The sequence below is a fragment of the Crotalus tigris genome, unplaced genomic scaffold (assembly GCF_016545835.1).
Source record: "Crotalus tigris isolate CLP2741 ecotype Arizona unplaced genomic scaffold, ASM1654583v1 scf7180000017739.2905288, whole genome shotgun sequence".
NCBI classification, from domain to species: Eukaryota; Metazoa; Chordata; class Lepidosauria; order Squamata; family Viperidae; genus Crotalus; species Crotalus tigris.
In genome coordinates, this window is record NW_024096605.1 from 697659 (window position 1) to 714384 (window position 16726).

A 16726-nucleotide genomic window follows, 5' to 3' on the forward strand; every position below is an offset into this window, starting at 1 on the left:
TGACCTGTGTAGCTTATTTATTTATCCATTAAGGGCCTATCCCATGCTTTCTGCAAGAGTTAAAAATGTTGGAAATCACATTCTGTAATCCACGTTTCCCCCATAGTTAGTTTTATTGAGAGTTAGTGACTAGCCTCAAGTTACCTTCTTATTTTACGGATATAAGAGAATATTTGTAGTATTTGCGGGGTCCTTGGTATTCTCTGAGCTGGGTTGTTTTCTTTCATTACTAAACTAGGTAATGTCAACAGTGCTAGTAAGATGTAGAGTTTGCTCTCATTTTATATACTAATGGCTTGCCCTGTCAGTGTTGGTAGAAGTGGTCTGGAGAGTATATAAAATGAGAGCAAACTTCACTCCCTTCTAGCACTGATGAAATTACCTAGATTGGTAATGAAACCTCTGCAAGAAAACAATCAAGCTTAGAGAGCACCAAGAGCCCCATAGCTAAATTTTAATTGTAAGCCGCCCAGAGTTGCTTTTCAGAATGAGGTGGACATCATATAAATTTAATAAATTAATAAAAATAAAGAGAAGTCTGAACCAGGGTCTCTAGCTCTTTGGGGTCATGAGTGGCATGGAGTGATTTGCCCTGAAACTTTATATTAGTCAAAACATTTACGTGCAATATAATTGCTGTAATTTTATTTACAATATCTTTTGATGTCGTATCAGTTGAGTCCTAGAGAATGCTGTTTTAAGATTACAGATAGTCCTCAAATTACAACCGTTTGTTTAGTGACCATTTGAAGTTACAGCAGCACTGAAAAAGTGATTTATGACCATTTTCACACTTACAACCTTTGCAGTATCCCTGTAGGCACTTAGCAACTGGCAACTGGAGGTCATGTGATCACCTTTTGGAACCTTCTGACAAGTGAAGTCAATGGGGAAGCCAAATTCAGTTAACAACTGTGTTACTGATTTAACTGCAGTGACTTTTAACAACTGTGTTAAGAAAGACCAAAACATAGGGCAAAATTCACTTGACTGTATTGCTTAGCAGCAGAAATTTTGGATTCAACTGTGGTCATAAGTCAAGGACTACTTGTAAGTTCTTGTTTGTTTCAGTAACATATAATGAACAATTATGCAATACAGTAAAGCTGTTCATAGTATTTGAAAGAGGTGCTTTGCAATATGCAGGAGTAGGAACAACAACAGAAACTCTTTGAAGCTTTATAGCAGTCACTTGTTTTGTAAGGCTGCTTTAGAAGTACTTCCCATGTGTCTCTGCATGCATACACATGCACTGCTACTTTGCAGGAGAGAAAAGCAAAATATTTGCTGTGTACATGCTTGTATTTTGATGCTTTACTTAGCCTTATGGTACAACAAAAGGTTGTAAGTAACCATGTCCATCGATCATTTATATATATATTACATATCCAAACAGCACTTCTTAAGGCATACAACAAATCCGCTAGAATGCATTGTATGAATTGTAAAAAATTATTATTGGTAAAATCTGCAGCAAAAGTTTAGCATCTCAATTACAATAGAAGTCAAGGATATTCCTATTGAAGATTATTTTCTTTTAAAACCATATAGCACGCTTCAATTGGCAGGAGAGATAAGGACCTTATACAAAAATCTTAAAATATAGGATAACTATTAGAGAAGTTACTTCTTGAGGTAATTCCTCCAGTTCATTTAGGGACTCAAAGTTATTTTTTTTTGTTAATACCCTTAACATTTAAGTTTATAATCTTGTGTGCTTGATACAGATTAAACTAAAATTATTATAATCTGACGCTTGTCTGCTTTGTGCAGATTAAATTGAGTGACCAATATCTATCCATTGGATGGCATACAAAAGATGTATTGTTTAATGAATTTTAAAATATATCCTACCTTAAAATATATCCTTATCTTAGGTTTCTGAAGATAGATTTCCTGAATCAAGAAAGTGGCGACCATTGATACATAGGAAATGCACAGATAAATTTTGGTTGATAATATTTTTCCTCTTTTGGGCAGGCTTGGTAAGTAGAGTTCCCGTTGAAATAAATGTGTTGAAAAGAATGAGATGTGATTGAAATTGTTAGTGAATAATCTGATAAAATATTTCTTCAACTGCAGTGGGTGATCTTTGAGCATATAAATTTCTCTGGAAGCAAAATTTTGCAATATATTTTAAACTGGTTTTGCTACTGTCTATTGGTTATATTATAGCAGGATGCAGTAACCTAGCTGTTTCAGTATTTTACTGCAGTTGAATATGTTTCTCTTAAGAAAATAGTTGTGTTGTTTGCCAGTAGACCCAATTCATTGCCAAATTGCTATATATATGGATATAGATATAGGGAAAACAAATTTGACATTAGATTGTTTAATCCTTTTTAGTAAGAGTTCCTTCCCTTTCTCCCAGATTCTTATAGTCTAGAACAGGAGTAGGCAACCTTAGTTCTTTTATGATTCGTGGACATCAACTCCCAGAATTTGGAGAATTTAGAAGTTGAAGTCCACAAGTCATAAAAGAGCCAAGGTTGCCTACCCCTGATCTAGAATAATTATAAGATCAGGGGTCCTTAGTCCTTTCTAAGCTTGGCTATTTTTTGCAGATGTTTCATTACCCAAACTAGGTAATATCATCAGTGCTAGTTAGTTTGCTCTCAGTTTATTTTGGAGTTAATCTATGCTCATTTGGGTCCTGATTGCCCATGGGAAAGTGTTTTAGTGTTTTTGTTCCCTTTTTGGCTTGCTGATTGTCTCTTTTGCATATAGATAGTAAATAGATATTGTTTATGTCTATGTGTCTATTGATGGCTAATTTGTCATAAGTATGTCAGGCTTCTAGAAATTCCCTAGCGTTTTTAGACTTGGCTTGGTCTGGGACGCTCACAGTTTCTCAATTGAAGCTATGGTTAAGTCTGTCCAAATGTTTTGAAATCAAAGAGCTTTCATCATGTCTTCTAACTGCAACCACATGGAAGCAGCATAGCACACAAGCCAACTAAAGCTCTTCAAAACATCCTGAGTAAACCAAAAGACCCTGCAGCCCTAGAAGAAGAAAAAAACAAGTCAACTACAACATATAGTGTAATGTTACAGCAGCCACTACGTAGAACAAACAGACAGAAGACTGACAGAATGCATCTGTGAACATCAACTAGCAGTCAGAAGACCTAATGAAAACACTTTAATTAACTCCAAAATTAACATCAGAGCAACAATCATGTAAACAATATCCCAATCAAGAAACAGCTAAACAAGCTAACAATAAACAGCCCAACCCAACAGCTGGCTCAGGAATTCTGGGAGTTGAAGTCCATAAGTCATAAAAGAGCCAAGGTTGCCTACCCCTGGCCCAACCAAAGAACCTTTAAGCCTGTCCCTCCCCCCCAATGCTGACAGGGCAAGCCACTAGAACAGACATGTCAAACTCACGACATCATGTGATGTCACGCAATATATCGGAGCTTTTTCACCATTGCCGGCAATGGGGTGGGCACGGCTCTGGTATGATGAAACCGGCCTATGGGCCGGCAGTTTGACACCTCTGCACTAGAATATAAACTGAAAGCAAACCCTACTTCTAACTAGCACTGATGATGTTGCCTAGTTTGGGTAAAGGTAACTCTGGGAGTCTTAAACCGTCTAGCAATGTATATGCTAAAACATAAATAAATTAAAAGCAAGAATTAAAAACCAAGGACACATGAGGGCAAGATGGGGAGGTGGGATTTCTTGTTACTCCATCAGCCGTCTCCACTGTGCTGTTCCCCGCTTAAATTTACCAATAAAAGAGATATTTTCCTTTATTAGTAATTTTAATGTCATGTTTGGGACAAGCTCGGGAATGGAAAGAAAAATCAGTCTGTCACTTTCCGTTAAACTGGTGCTGGTTACTAATCTGAACATTTTATTTCTCTTTTTATCTGGAGAAGAGATTTTATGGGTATCAATAAATAATCTTTGTCTTTCCTGATATGTTAAAGTTCTCCATATAAGCAGAGAAGAAAATGTTTCAACTTTATCGTACACCCCCCTATATTTGTAAGCAGAACATTTTGTTATCCTTCCTCTCTATTTTCTTCTCTATGGAATTGTAAACAGTAACAAGTATGTAAAGCAAAACTGTTTTTCAGTATAATCACTGACTCCTGGAAATAGTTGAGAATCCAGTTGTCAGTAATTTTGCTGTTTGTGATTATCTGGGATTCTTTAGGCTGATCTTATCAGCTACTGAAGTCATTAAGTGGCTTGTTACAGCTTCTGATAAATACTTCACTTGACATAATTGCCTTATAAAGGAATCATAAATATTCTTAAAGGTTGAAACAGATGACCCATAATGTTCAGTAGAAGGAATGATATCAGTATGGCAGATTGATGTGAATTCCAAGAATAAAGTAGTGTCCATGTGCTTACAGATGTTTATAACAGGCTATGCTGTAACAGCTGGAGCTACAGAAAGGCTTATATTTGGATATGATAGCTATGGAAATGTTTGTGGTCGGAGGAACACACCTGTGGTTGGTGCACCTTTGTCAGGACAAGATATGAGAAACAAAAAGTGAGCAGATTATTATTTATACTATTTTAACCTTTACCTCCATTATATTTGAAGTGAAATTTGATTCCTCTGAAATCCATAATTGGTGGGGCTACAGGTATTTTACACAAAGAAAAAATGCATAAATATTCTAAAGTCACAACTATCTATAACAGTGTTTCTCAACCTTGACAATTTTAAGGCATGTGGACTTCAACTCCCAGAATTCCACAGCCAGCATTGCTGGCTGTGGAATTCTGGGAGTTGAAGTCCACATGCCTTAAAATTAAGGTGACCAACTTTTTTACAACAAAAAAGAGGACACAAATAAATTTAAGAAAAAAATATCGTAAATAAAAGAAACATTGTATTTATTGCAACAATAATACAGAATACACTATAATATGATAAATGCATAATAAAAAACATTTGTAACAATAACATTTTATATTGTAATTATGCTTACATGCCTATTAATTATTTAAATGAGTACTTTTTCCATTGAATGAATATTTTTTGTCAATGTATCATCTTCTAACAATATATTGGAAATATCTGAACAAGAAATATCCTTCATATTGAATTTTACGGCAAGTGCTGCAGCTAGAGTATCAATATTCAATCTCGATTTCTCACTTGTTCAAAAATCTACACGGCTGGACTGCGTGAGGGTGGGCGGCGGAGACAGGTGTTGTGAGCCAGGCACTCCAGGATGGCCATGTAGATGGGCAGGCTGAGATGGTGGCAGCGCAGGTCAGCACTGCGTAGACCACCAGCTGGCGCAGCCCATGGAAGGTCAACTGCCCGCCGTGCCCCCGCCCACAGCCGCCCCGCCAGCACTGCTACCCTGCCGTGGAGAGCCAGCCCTACAGCTCGCAAAGCACCAGCCGCGCCAGCCCTGCAGCTGCCCCCTAGCACCACCATCCACCCTGCGCATCCCCGTAGAGCCGGCCCCGCGCCTTGCAAAGCACCAGCCGCGCCAGCTCTGGCCCTGCAGCCGCCCCCCTATTCGAAAGCCAATAGGGGAAGTAGATGTAAAAGTTGAAAAAATTAAAAAAAAGGTCCCGGAACGCCTTCTGAGCGTTCTATGAGGAAACAAAAGCCCTGCAGATTAGTCATCAAAAAGAGGACATTTAGGAGGACATTTTTGAGAGAGGACAGAACTCCCAAAAGGAGGACTGTCCTCCCAAAAGGAGGACGGTATATGGAAAAGGAAGACATTTAGGAGGACACTTTTCAAGGGAGGACAGAACTAAAAAAGGAGGACTGTCTTTCCAAAAGGAGGACGGTTGGTCACCTTATTAAAATTGTCAAGGTTGAGAAACACTGATCTATAACAATATTTTGCTAAGATCTAGTATACTTGGAAATCCTTTCAGTCTTAAAATCATCTTCTTGTTTAATAAAATATTAGAGTTTATGTTATATACAGTATCGGTCAGAATAAAATTGCAGTAGTATGCAGTATGCAACATATTAAATAGAAATCCATTTTTCGTTACAGTTTTAAAACAATCTGCTTAATTAGTGTTAACTGAACCTATGTACCCGGAGAACAGTCTGTTTGCTAGAGCTTAAAAATATTGGGGGGTAACCCCAATGTTGTTCCCAATCCTGCTCTAATCCCAATCCCAATCTTAACCCTACCCTGAATCTTAATCCCTATCCCGATCCTATTCCATCCCTAACCTTATAAAACTCAATAAAAACCTTTATAACCGAAAAACAATCTGCTTTTGATGCCTAGGTGAAAATTGTAGGTAAAGTAAAATGCACATTTCATTTTTAAATAACGATTTTTCTCTCTCATCCTTAGATTTGTGTTCTATTTGAATTCATGTGGTTTGAAAATAAAAAACCATAATATCCAATCAACTGCATTATGTGTATCAAGCTGTCCACAGGAGCAACTGAATTCTTTGGAAGATATTCAGCTATTTGCAAATAACAATGGTATGAGACCAAATATATGGGTTCCTTTATATGCTTGGTTTTGTGTATATATCTTTTGAAGTCTGATAAAAATATAATTTCTTAATAAAAGATTGAATAAAATTATATAAACTTCATATAAACAAGGTTGAAAACAATTTTTGCCCTTGCGCATTATTTTATTGCCATTGTAAGGAATAATTTCTTCAAGATGGTCAGAGCCATCTTGCTTATTAACATTTCTAAAAATTAACATTGGTTTTAAAATTATTAATTTATATAGATTTTTGTAATGAATAGTTTGCCCAATTTACTCATTCTGCTTTCTCCCTTTTTCATTTTTACGTCTTTTAATTATATTTTAATTTTTCTAAAACTTTAATCTTTTAAGAAATTATAAAATGTGATCTATATTTTCCTAAAAAATGGAACAAATCAGTAAAAATAATTCCAATACTTTGCACATGATAATGAACCTATTTTATGGCTCTGTTTTCTGTAGGATCTTGCCTTTGTGTTTATGGTTTGAATGCTAGCAGTTGTATAGATGGATCTAAAGCTTCTGAACTTTGTCCCACCCTACCAGTGCCACCAAGGTAAGAACAACCGTGGGTATTATTTACCTAGAATGAAACACATTTTGCATTCAGTTTACTAGTTCTGCATTGAAAAATTGCTCTTTTTCAGAACAAAACTCAATAATTTCAAGGAAGGAATATTTTAAATGTTCTGCCTGTTCTAAGTACTCTGCATTGTAAAGTCCTTGACTTACAATGGGAATTATGACTGGAATTTCTGTCGCTAAGTAGTGTACGTTACTTAGCAGTGGAACTATATTGCTTAGTGATGGCAACTTCTGCAGTCCACTTGCCATCTTTCACTAAGTTCTATAATTGTTAGGCGAAAAAACGTATTGCCAGCTTCCCACACCAAAATCAATGGGAAAGCCAGCAGGAAGTTGCAAGTCCCAGGCTCTCAGACAATCAGTGGCTGCTACCCGATGGGGAGGATAAGAGAAGGGGTGCAGGGGAAGGTGCATGAGAGGCTGTGGGGAAAGTGTGTGAAGGTACAAGGGAGGGTGCGACTTTCATTCCAGTGTGTTCACTTTTTTTTTTAATTGAAAATTTTAAAGTTTTTACAAATAAGAAAAAAGAAAAAAAAGAGAAAAAACAAAAAACAACCCTAACCCACCTACCCCAACCCTCCCTCTCCATCCCCCCCAACCTTCCCAGAGCTGAGTATAGGCTTAGTTAAAATTTTTAAGAATCTTAAAAAAAAAATTGAAAAAATATAAATCATAAGTATATCTAAATACATAAACAACTTATAAAGTAATTAGACTTTTTAACATTTATTATATATACATTTTAATTATCCCAGCTTATCTTTTCCGCTGTTTAATCGATGTGTTCCGCGGAACCACAAATGCTATTCCAATTTCGCACCTGTATTGATAGATGTGGTAAATGAGGTGGATTTCTTTCATCGTATTCTGGGTGGGCTCATGGCAGGAAGAGATACAGTAACAGGATTGTGCATCCTTTCATTAGGTAAGTTGAGTCTGTTTGCTTCATGTAAACATTAATTATTTTTATATTTTAAAAAGTTATTAGTGCATTACAGGATATAGGCAACTTTGTTCTGTTACCTTCAAACAAATAAAGATAAAATTACCCGTGAAGAAAAATATATCTGATCATATATTTTAGTTGGAAAATTCTCCATTCTACATATCAGTAATGTATCTCAATAAGTAATAGAAGATTTTCTTCTTGCTAAAGTGTAGAAAAGATATAGAATATTTATCCTAAAGAAAAATATGCCCATATTAATGTTGCGCAAACGGGAGGGGTGGGGACACAAAATCTATCCAAAATCATAGCCAGAGTTTTATAAGACTGATCAGATGAATCCAGAGAGGTGTGTAAACTTTTGAATTCTGCAGAAATTTCTCTGAATGATACATTACAAAAAAATGGAGTAGAAAGGGAAGAATAGGAGCTCATAGGTAATTTTTAAAATACCACTTCATAAAATAGCTGCTGTTGGAGAGAATTTCACCATTTACGATGTGCATGATAATTACCAGTAAAAATATTCATTCTAACACATTCAGAAGTGAGAAGCAAATGAGATTCAGGTATAAATTTGAAGTGCTTGTGAGCATACACAGTAGTTACATTCAGTAGTTTGATATTCAGTATGAATATCAAAAAGTAAAGTAGGAAAACACTTTTATCTCAGTGCTAATTGATGTGATTAATTAAAAACAAAACAAGAGCTTCTTAATCATAAGAATTATCCTAACAATTGTATGTTGTGTTTTTAAAATGTTTGTTTTTCAAGAAAGAGAATAGTTCTCACTTAACGGCCATTCATTCAGTGACTGTTTGAGGTTATAGTGATGAATGAGGGGGACTTACAACAGTTCTTCATCATTGCAGTCGTTGCAGCATCCCTACAGTAATGTGCTTTGGTCGCTTGGCAACCAACTCACAATTATAGTGGTCATAGAGTCCCAGGATTACGTGAACACCATTTGAAACTTTCACTGATGGCTTCCAACAAGGAGGTCACAAATGGCTGTCAAATTTGACACACAGGATTTGCCTAACAACAGCAATTGAGACTGTCAGAAATGCTGTCATAAGTTGGTGCGATCATGTTATGGTGAACTTTATGACCCAGTCATATGTTGGTAAATGAGGACTACCTGTAGTTTAATCATTAAAATATCATGAATTCTGACCTTTTCCTTAATTACATCCTTTACTTTCTTTCGGAATTTAGCAATTGATAATCTGCTAATGTTAAATACACACTTACATGATTCTTACACATACAAATGCACCTATATATTTATCAATGATTATCATTACACTTTTTGTTGGTTCAGAAAGATTAATACATGATATTTAAAGATTATGTAATTCAGTTTTTACAAAGAGAACTAATTCTGAATACAAATGCAAATGAAATGAACAGCATAAGAAAAATGGAAAGTTGATCATGTATCCTTAAAAATAAACAACAACAATAAATATAATAGAATCTAAATAAAAATATTGTATTGAATTGGAAGAGAAATTGAATTAATTTCTATCTCAAAGTGATAAGACCTGTATGAAGATATATAGAATTTATTGCTAAAATCAAAGACAGTATGTGCACAGTGAGGCTATCATTGGATCCTGTAATATTTGGCAGTTAAATTGGCAAGAAGTGCAATTTCCATCTCTAGATACAAAGAAATTTTCTATATACTCCACTTAGCTTGTTAAAATAAACAATCTATTCAATTGTTTTTGTTACAGTTTTGTCTGCCCTAATGATGCTAGCCTTCAGATGCATCAATATGCTCGTGGTCCATATTTTTCTTACATTACTTGTATTTGGATTATTATGTAAGTATTTATAATTAATAATAATAATAATAAAGTTGGAAGGGACCTTGGAGGTCATCGAGTCCAACCCCCTGCTCAGGCAGGAACCCTACACCATTTCAGACAAATGGCTGTCCAGTCTCTTCTTAAAAACTTCCAGTGTTGGAGCATTCACCACTTCTGGAGGCAGGTTGTTCTATTGGTTAATTGTTCTAACTGTCAGGAAGTTTCTCCTTAGTTCTAAGTTGCTTCTCTGCTTGATCAGTTTCCATCTGTTGCTTCTCGTCCTGCCTTCAGGCATCTTGGAGAATAGCTTGACTCCCTCTTCTTTGTGGCAGCCCCTGAGATATTGGAATACTGCTATCATGTCCCCCCTCGTCCTTCTCTTCGTTTAAACTAGACATACCCAATTCCAGCAACAGTTCCTTATATGTTTTAGCCTCCAGTCCCCTAATCATCTTTGTTGCTCTTCTCTGTACTCTTTCTAGAGTCTCAGCATCTTTTTTACATCGTGGTGACCAAAACTGGATGCAGTATTCCAAGTGTGGCCTTACCAAGGCATTGTAAAGTGTTATTAATACTTCACGTGATCTTGATTCTATCCCTCTGTTAATGCAACCTAGCACTGTGTTGGCTTTTTTGGCAGCTGCAGCACACTGCTGGCTCATATTTAAGTGATTGTCTACTAGGACTCCGAGATCCCTCTCACAGTTACTATTATTGAGCAAGGTACTCCCTATACTATACCTGTACATTTGGTTTTTCTTGCCTAAATGTAGAACCTTACTTTTTTCACCATTGAATTTCATTGCACCCAATGTTCAAGTCTGTCCAGGTCCTCCTGTATCGTAAGCCTGTCTTCTGGAGTGTTGGCTGGCCTTCATGCCAAATTATTTTACCAGTTATACATTAACATGAGGGCATTTCACTTCCTTTCATCCTGATGAAAAACTCTCATACCCTGAAAAAACATAATCAGAAAACGTACAGTGTAAAGAACTACGTGTAGAAAAAAAAATCTTTGAACATTCATGGTTCTTTCTATATTTCATTCAAAAACCACTAATTTAATGAAAAAAATAGATCTGATTCTTCTGTCACCTAGATTACTAACAAATGAAAAATAATTTCAATAGGATTCATAGGTTAGTACCCAAACATATATTTTGAATGTTAAAGTCTCTGGCATCTGAAGGGATTCGGAAGCATAAGAAAACTTTGTATTAGATCTTGGAGAACTCTTGCTCTCTTCTTAATTATTTAATAAGGCATTCCTAACTCTTGAATATATTTAACATAAGTGTTTTTCAGAGTGTAGGGTGGTGGTAGAGAGAATTAGTAAAAAAATACATGTATTCCAAAAGACAAATATATGTAAAGGAAAGTAAATTGACTAATGAAGTGCCAAATTGGAATGAAGTTCCAAACACCAAGCTATTTATTTCATTTGATTTATATATTTATTTTGCTCCATTTTACAGAAGCAAAACTAAAGAAGCATAATTATTGGAAATAAAACTTAAGGGCAATTTCAGGGAAGGTGTCCAGTTTAGCAATTCTAGGATCGATATCCACAATTAGTTAATACCTATGGGAATCGTGTTGGGATATTTCATTTTTAGGAATTGCCCCTATGTTAGTTTCCCAGAAATTATAGATCTTTGCATCAATTTTTTTTTCAAATTCTCCTATTAAAATGGATAAACAGGCACTACTTTATATCGTGTTGAAGTTTATACCCCTCATGCAGAAGACAAACTTTCTTAGGTGAGATAAGTAATGTGATTAAAACATTTTCTTTCTGCATACAATTAAAGTACTATAGGATATGCCAATACTTGCAAGAATCCATCAAACACAACATTTGGGAAGCTGTATGTAACCATTTTGAATATAATCTTAAGAGGTGTATTATCTTAAAAGCTGTATACCTATTGCTATGAATTGATTTCCAGGAATCAGTCTTGAATTTGGGATGATAATTACAATTATATTTGTTGTGGTAATCATATAGATCAATGTAGTTGTTTATCGATGAGGGGAGAAGATGTTATTGATTATATTCTTATCTCTTTTTGTCATTTATTCTTGCCCGGAATATTGAGATCAAGGGGAAAAAATCTAATGATGACGATATGTCTTTTATTCAAATAATGCAAGAAAATTCACAACATAAGACAGATCACCCTGTTCAGTACTGTGTGAAATAAAAAGGGGGAAAATTTGAACCTCTCCCTTATTGTTAAATTCTGAACTAATAGATCAGCTTTTCAGCATCCAAAAAACATGCTACATTACCAAGAACTTGAAATCTTACCTAACTTTACCACATATTACAGTAAGGAGGAAAAGGATTTTACTAAAATTCACGTGAACATTGCAAATTTTGCTTGTGCAGACATTCAGTTCTACAGCATCTAAAGAGAGGAAGTGATTCTCTCCCTAAAATTTCCTCTCAAAAGTAGTGCTTGATTTCCATTTAAATCAGTTAGTAGTTCTTCCTGCCATATTTTCAACAATTTTTCTACTACTCAAGAATGATCTGTAACTGACATTATTTATTATTAAACTTGCATGCCACCCATCTCGCGAAAGGTATGGGGTAGGTAGCTTACAGGCGTTGATTAAAGTGTGCTATAAAACATTAAAACAATACATGAGGATCTTAAATTTAAAAAATAAAATAAAATAAAATTAAGCAGGATGGAGAGAGAGGGAGCAAAGTGCACAGAGAAAAGGTAGGATCTACTATCTACTCCATTAGCCACCTCCAAAGTGCCACATCCCAATTGGGGCTCCAGGCTAGTTGGCACAGCCAGGTGTTCAAGGCCTTTTGGAGGGCCAAAAGGGTGGGAGCAGATCTGACTTTGCAGGGCAAGATGTGCCAGAGGGCAGGATGTGCCATGGCAGGAAAGCTTTTTTCTGGACCCTGCTGGCTGAAATTCCTTGGCTGAAGATCTAAGGAGATGCAGATCCACCTGTGCCTTCATAAGTAAAGAACCCAGTTATAATCAAACATTCTTAGCAGGTAGTTGGAGTGGAAGGTGATATTGTATGCATCGACAGTGTTGTCTCACAAAAATGCAAACTAGAGTAGAATTTTAGTTTGTGCTACCTTTTTTTGTGCCAACTTAATTTTTTAGTCTCTTTGGAACTCCAGTTTGAATCATGCTGAGTAAATGCTTGATGATAAGCTTAATATGCCAGTGCTGCCCTTTGTCTTTTAAATTAAATAAACATTGCTGGGTCTCTGTGTTTGTTCTAGTTGTCTCAGGTGTTATGTGGTGGATTTATTACAATAACAGCAGCGGGCCCATCATAGAATTAGAAACTGAAAAAGAAAATATGAAATTATTATGCGGACTTTCTATTATATCTACATTTGTTGCGGTAAGACATCTGTGTATATTATCAGTAATATTCTGTGGATATAGGATAAGATGGGACTTCATCAGAAGTATTTGCTAAACTGGCGCAGCAGTTAGAGTGCAGTACTGCAGGCCACTTTAGCTGACTGTGTTTAGCAGGTCAGCGGTTCAAATCTCACCGGCTCAAGGTTGACTCAGCCTTCCATCCTTCTGGGGTAGGTAAAATGAGGACCCAGATTGTTGGGGGCAATGTAAATATATATATATATACATTGCTTACTGGTGTACACCGCTTAGAGAGTGCTTGCACTTAAAGCGGTATATAAGTCTCATAAATAAATAAATAAATAAATTTTTAATTGCTTCTAGCAATTAAATTGTTTCTAGTAGGTATACATAACCTGTAAAAAGCAACATACACAAATCAGCATTTGCTTCAGGTGAATTATCCTTCCTTGATATGGCTATTATTGGACAACAATAACATAGAAACATGCACACTAATGAATGCTAGGAGATAAGGGGCTATCCTGTTACCTTGGATCTTGCTGTGAAAAGCTGATCCACCTAAGGTGTTGCTGTTTTAAGTCATAAACACATCTCATGTTTATCAATCTGAAACTTTTCAAATTATATTTGATTGACACATTTGTTTTTCACTAAAGCCTTCTTATATTAATTGCTGCTAAGATTTTATTTAAGGACATTCAGAATTTGATACATGAAAAGTAATAGCATCAGTCATAATATCCAAATAAGTCAGATTGCAGGGATGCCTGGATACAACATATTTGTTTTAATTGATCTATACTTTTCAGAATCTTTAGTGAAGACAATTAGAAGATCCAATTGGAACCTTGATATAAAATATACTCAACATGACTGACTCAAACCTTGTAGTATAGGCCTCGGAATGTATTCATTTTTAAAATCAAATTACTTGATAGTTTGTACCAGCTAATAAATATCAGATTACAGTGGAATAGGACATATTTAAGCTGTAGGGAGAGAATGCGCACGGTTGCTGTACATGTGCATTGTACCAATGTGAATTAGGCTTTTGTGTCCATCATCAGATTCAATTAATAGAGATTTGGGGGCCCCAAGAGTCAGTAGTAGCAATGTTTTTGCCTCATTAACTACTATACCCAGTTGCTGGCAGAAGGGGGCAGCAGATACATCGAGGAAGAGAGCTGTATTAACAATAAAATACACAAAAGTATATTTTGAATAAGCTTAACATTTAACATTGTACTGTTAAGACAGAGATCTTTCTGCACCTCATTTTTAATCATACATATAATCATATATATGACTGGTCTTCATGTTGCATTTTCCTGCTGTATAATTGTAGCTGTTTATATTTAGATCAGTAAGAAAACTTTAAAAAAAAGTTTTAAAAAAAAGTTTTTAAAAAAGGATCCAACAAAAAAAAACCACCCTTATTTGTTGAAGTTATATTTGAGCTCTTTCTGTGTAGAAGCTGTGGTTTTTATAGTGTATCTTCTACACATTTTCTTGGGCAGGCGTGTTGTACGATTTTGAAATACGACATTGAAATTTTACTCTCTGTGTTGGTGTATTTATAAAGTAGATTTGTAAGATTACCCATCTCAAAATTATTGAGTTCAGTTCCTAAAGACTGTTTCTCATTTGGCAATAGAACCATTTTACTGCATTATTTTTTTTTATAGGTGATCCTAATTGTCCTGATAGTGTTATTAAGGAAGAAGATTCATTTGATTATTCAGCTGTTTCAGGCTGCCAATAAAATAATTGGCAAGGCCCCTTTTTTGTATTTTCAACCTATCTGGACGTTTGTAATACTTATTTTGTTCTGGATGAACTGGGTGGCTGTGCTCCTGAGCTTAGGAACTGCAGGTCAGTAATGTTACAACAATCCTCTTTGCTACATAAATATATCATTTTCCCCTGATGATCAAAAGTTTTTAAAATTGTCGAGGTGTGTAAGTATGTTGGTGCGTGAGTGTTACACAAGCTATTTTGTTTTCTAGTATCTGGATCTACTTTACTGTTGATCTAGAACCAATCAAGCTAGACCCTAAATTGGTTTTATCTGATTAACATAGATATTGGCTTAAGTTATCTTTTTATGAACAGCATATCCTAGCCATGTATATTTACTTCTCTCGGTCTCCCCTTATTTGACCTTAAGATAAAAACAGCATTTCCTGCAAAAAGAATATTCATTTTCTCTTACTTGCAATTAAGGAGGCCTGGATGATTATGGTCTTGAGCAAGGATGGTAAAATTGGTGAACCTGTACTTCTTCAAAATGCATAGTATTTGCTTGAATTAAGAAAACTTAATTTTAATTGTATGATTTAATACACCTGCTAAGGCAGTGTTTTGTTTCTACTATGGAAATAAAGGAGAGTGTCAAAGTCCACAGATCACACATAAGGTAAGGTAAGTATGAGTACAATGGTATGAGAATACATTATCAATGCAGAAATTAACAATCAGCCAGCTAGTTGCCTCTCTAGTGTGAAGGAACCATTATTAATTTTGTTTCTATTTGCAAAATTTCAGAATGAAAAAGTAATTGAAAAAACTATTCAGTTGAGGTAGATATGTCCCCAAACCTTCCCAAATTAAAAAAAACAAGAACATTGAGGGATAAAGTGAAAATGACTCTCTTCTTTTATCAAAACTTTGCAGTCAAACAGATAATGCCTATTAATATTTCTGCTGTATGAGGTTTTCTGTTAAAATTACATTGTGTGAGATAGAACTTGATGTATCCATGCAGCTTAGTTTTATATGCTGCATTTGTGCCCCTCTCCAAAAGGAATGCCAATGCTAGGATTTAAAAACCAAATTTAAATAATAAGACAATTCTGCAAGAATAAAGCCATGAGGGAAATTATTTGTTGATATTTAAAAATGATTATAGAATACTCTATGGATTGAAGCGAAACATTATAATTAATTTTATTATAGTCTGCCAATTAAGGTAATGAAAACGGGGTGATGTGTAAAAAAAATAGCATGATTTATTTTCCATATTACAGTGAAACCTATATTTACAGGATATAGGTATCCTTGGCAGATGCCATCCTCCTGAAAAAATAAAGTGGCCTTTGATTCACAATGCTAGTCATTTAGTGGGATGTGAGCCTTATCTTCAAGTGACCTTGCTCTGTTGCAATCTAAATTTAATTACATGCTGGTTTAGGTTTCAGGATTCAAGTAGGTCTGGAGTCTGGATTCATTGCCGCAAAACTAATGGATGTGAGTTGCTCCTCCCTGTATGAGAATCTAAGCCAAACCATTGCTTGAAGTGGGGGATTCTGAAAGCTGACATTAAATGCTGCTCTTTCTGTTCTACCACTTAAACCTCTAGTAGATATTTTAAAATGACTATTTAATACTCTATTTATTGTGTTCTATCGCTTTAACATGAAAATACAAATTAGTGTGAGTGAAAAAGAAAATTGGCATTATCAGTAGTCATGTGCAGTTTTCCTTTAGCTGACCTTAGCTAATGTGTTGTTAGGTTGCAAGGAAACACTTTCTATAAC

At 35.4% G+C, this 16726-nt stretch overlaps 1 protein-coding gene across 5 annotated transcripts in view; it reads left to right on the top strand.

The window, feature by feature from the left end:
- Positions 1-16726, top strand: part of SLC44A3 (solute carrier family 44 member 3) — a 41239-nt gene that overhangs the window by 1074 nt on the left and 23439 nt on the right. For all 5 annotated transcript variants that reach the window (XR_005556302.1, XR_005556301.1, XM_039339776.1 and 2 more), the window contains exons 2-9: positions 1878-1985; positions 4377-4519; positions 6315-6451; positions 6933-7026; positions 7811-7980; positions 9745-9834; positions 13079-13203; positions 14876-15062. Coding sequence is in view for 3 of the 5 variants with exons in the window: in XM_039339776.1 (XP_039195710.1) it covers positions 1878-1985; positions 4377-4519; positions 6315-6451; positions 6933-7026; positions 7811-7980; positions 9745-9834; positions 13079-13203; positions 14876-15062 (1054 nt within the window). In the remaining 2 variants the exon portion in view is untranslated. The remainder of the gene's footprint in view (positions 1-1877; positions 1986-4376; positions 4520-6314; positions 6452-6932; positions 7027-7810; positions 7981-9744; positions 9835-13078; positions 13204-14875; positions 15063-16726) is intronic.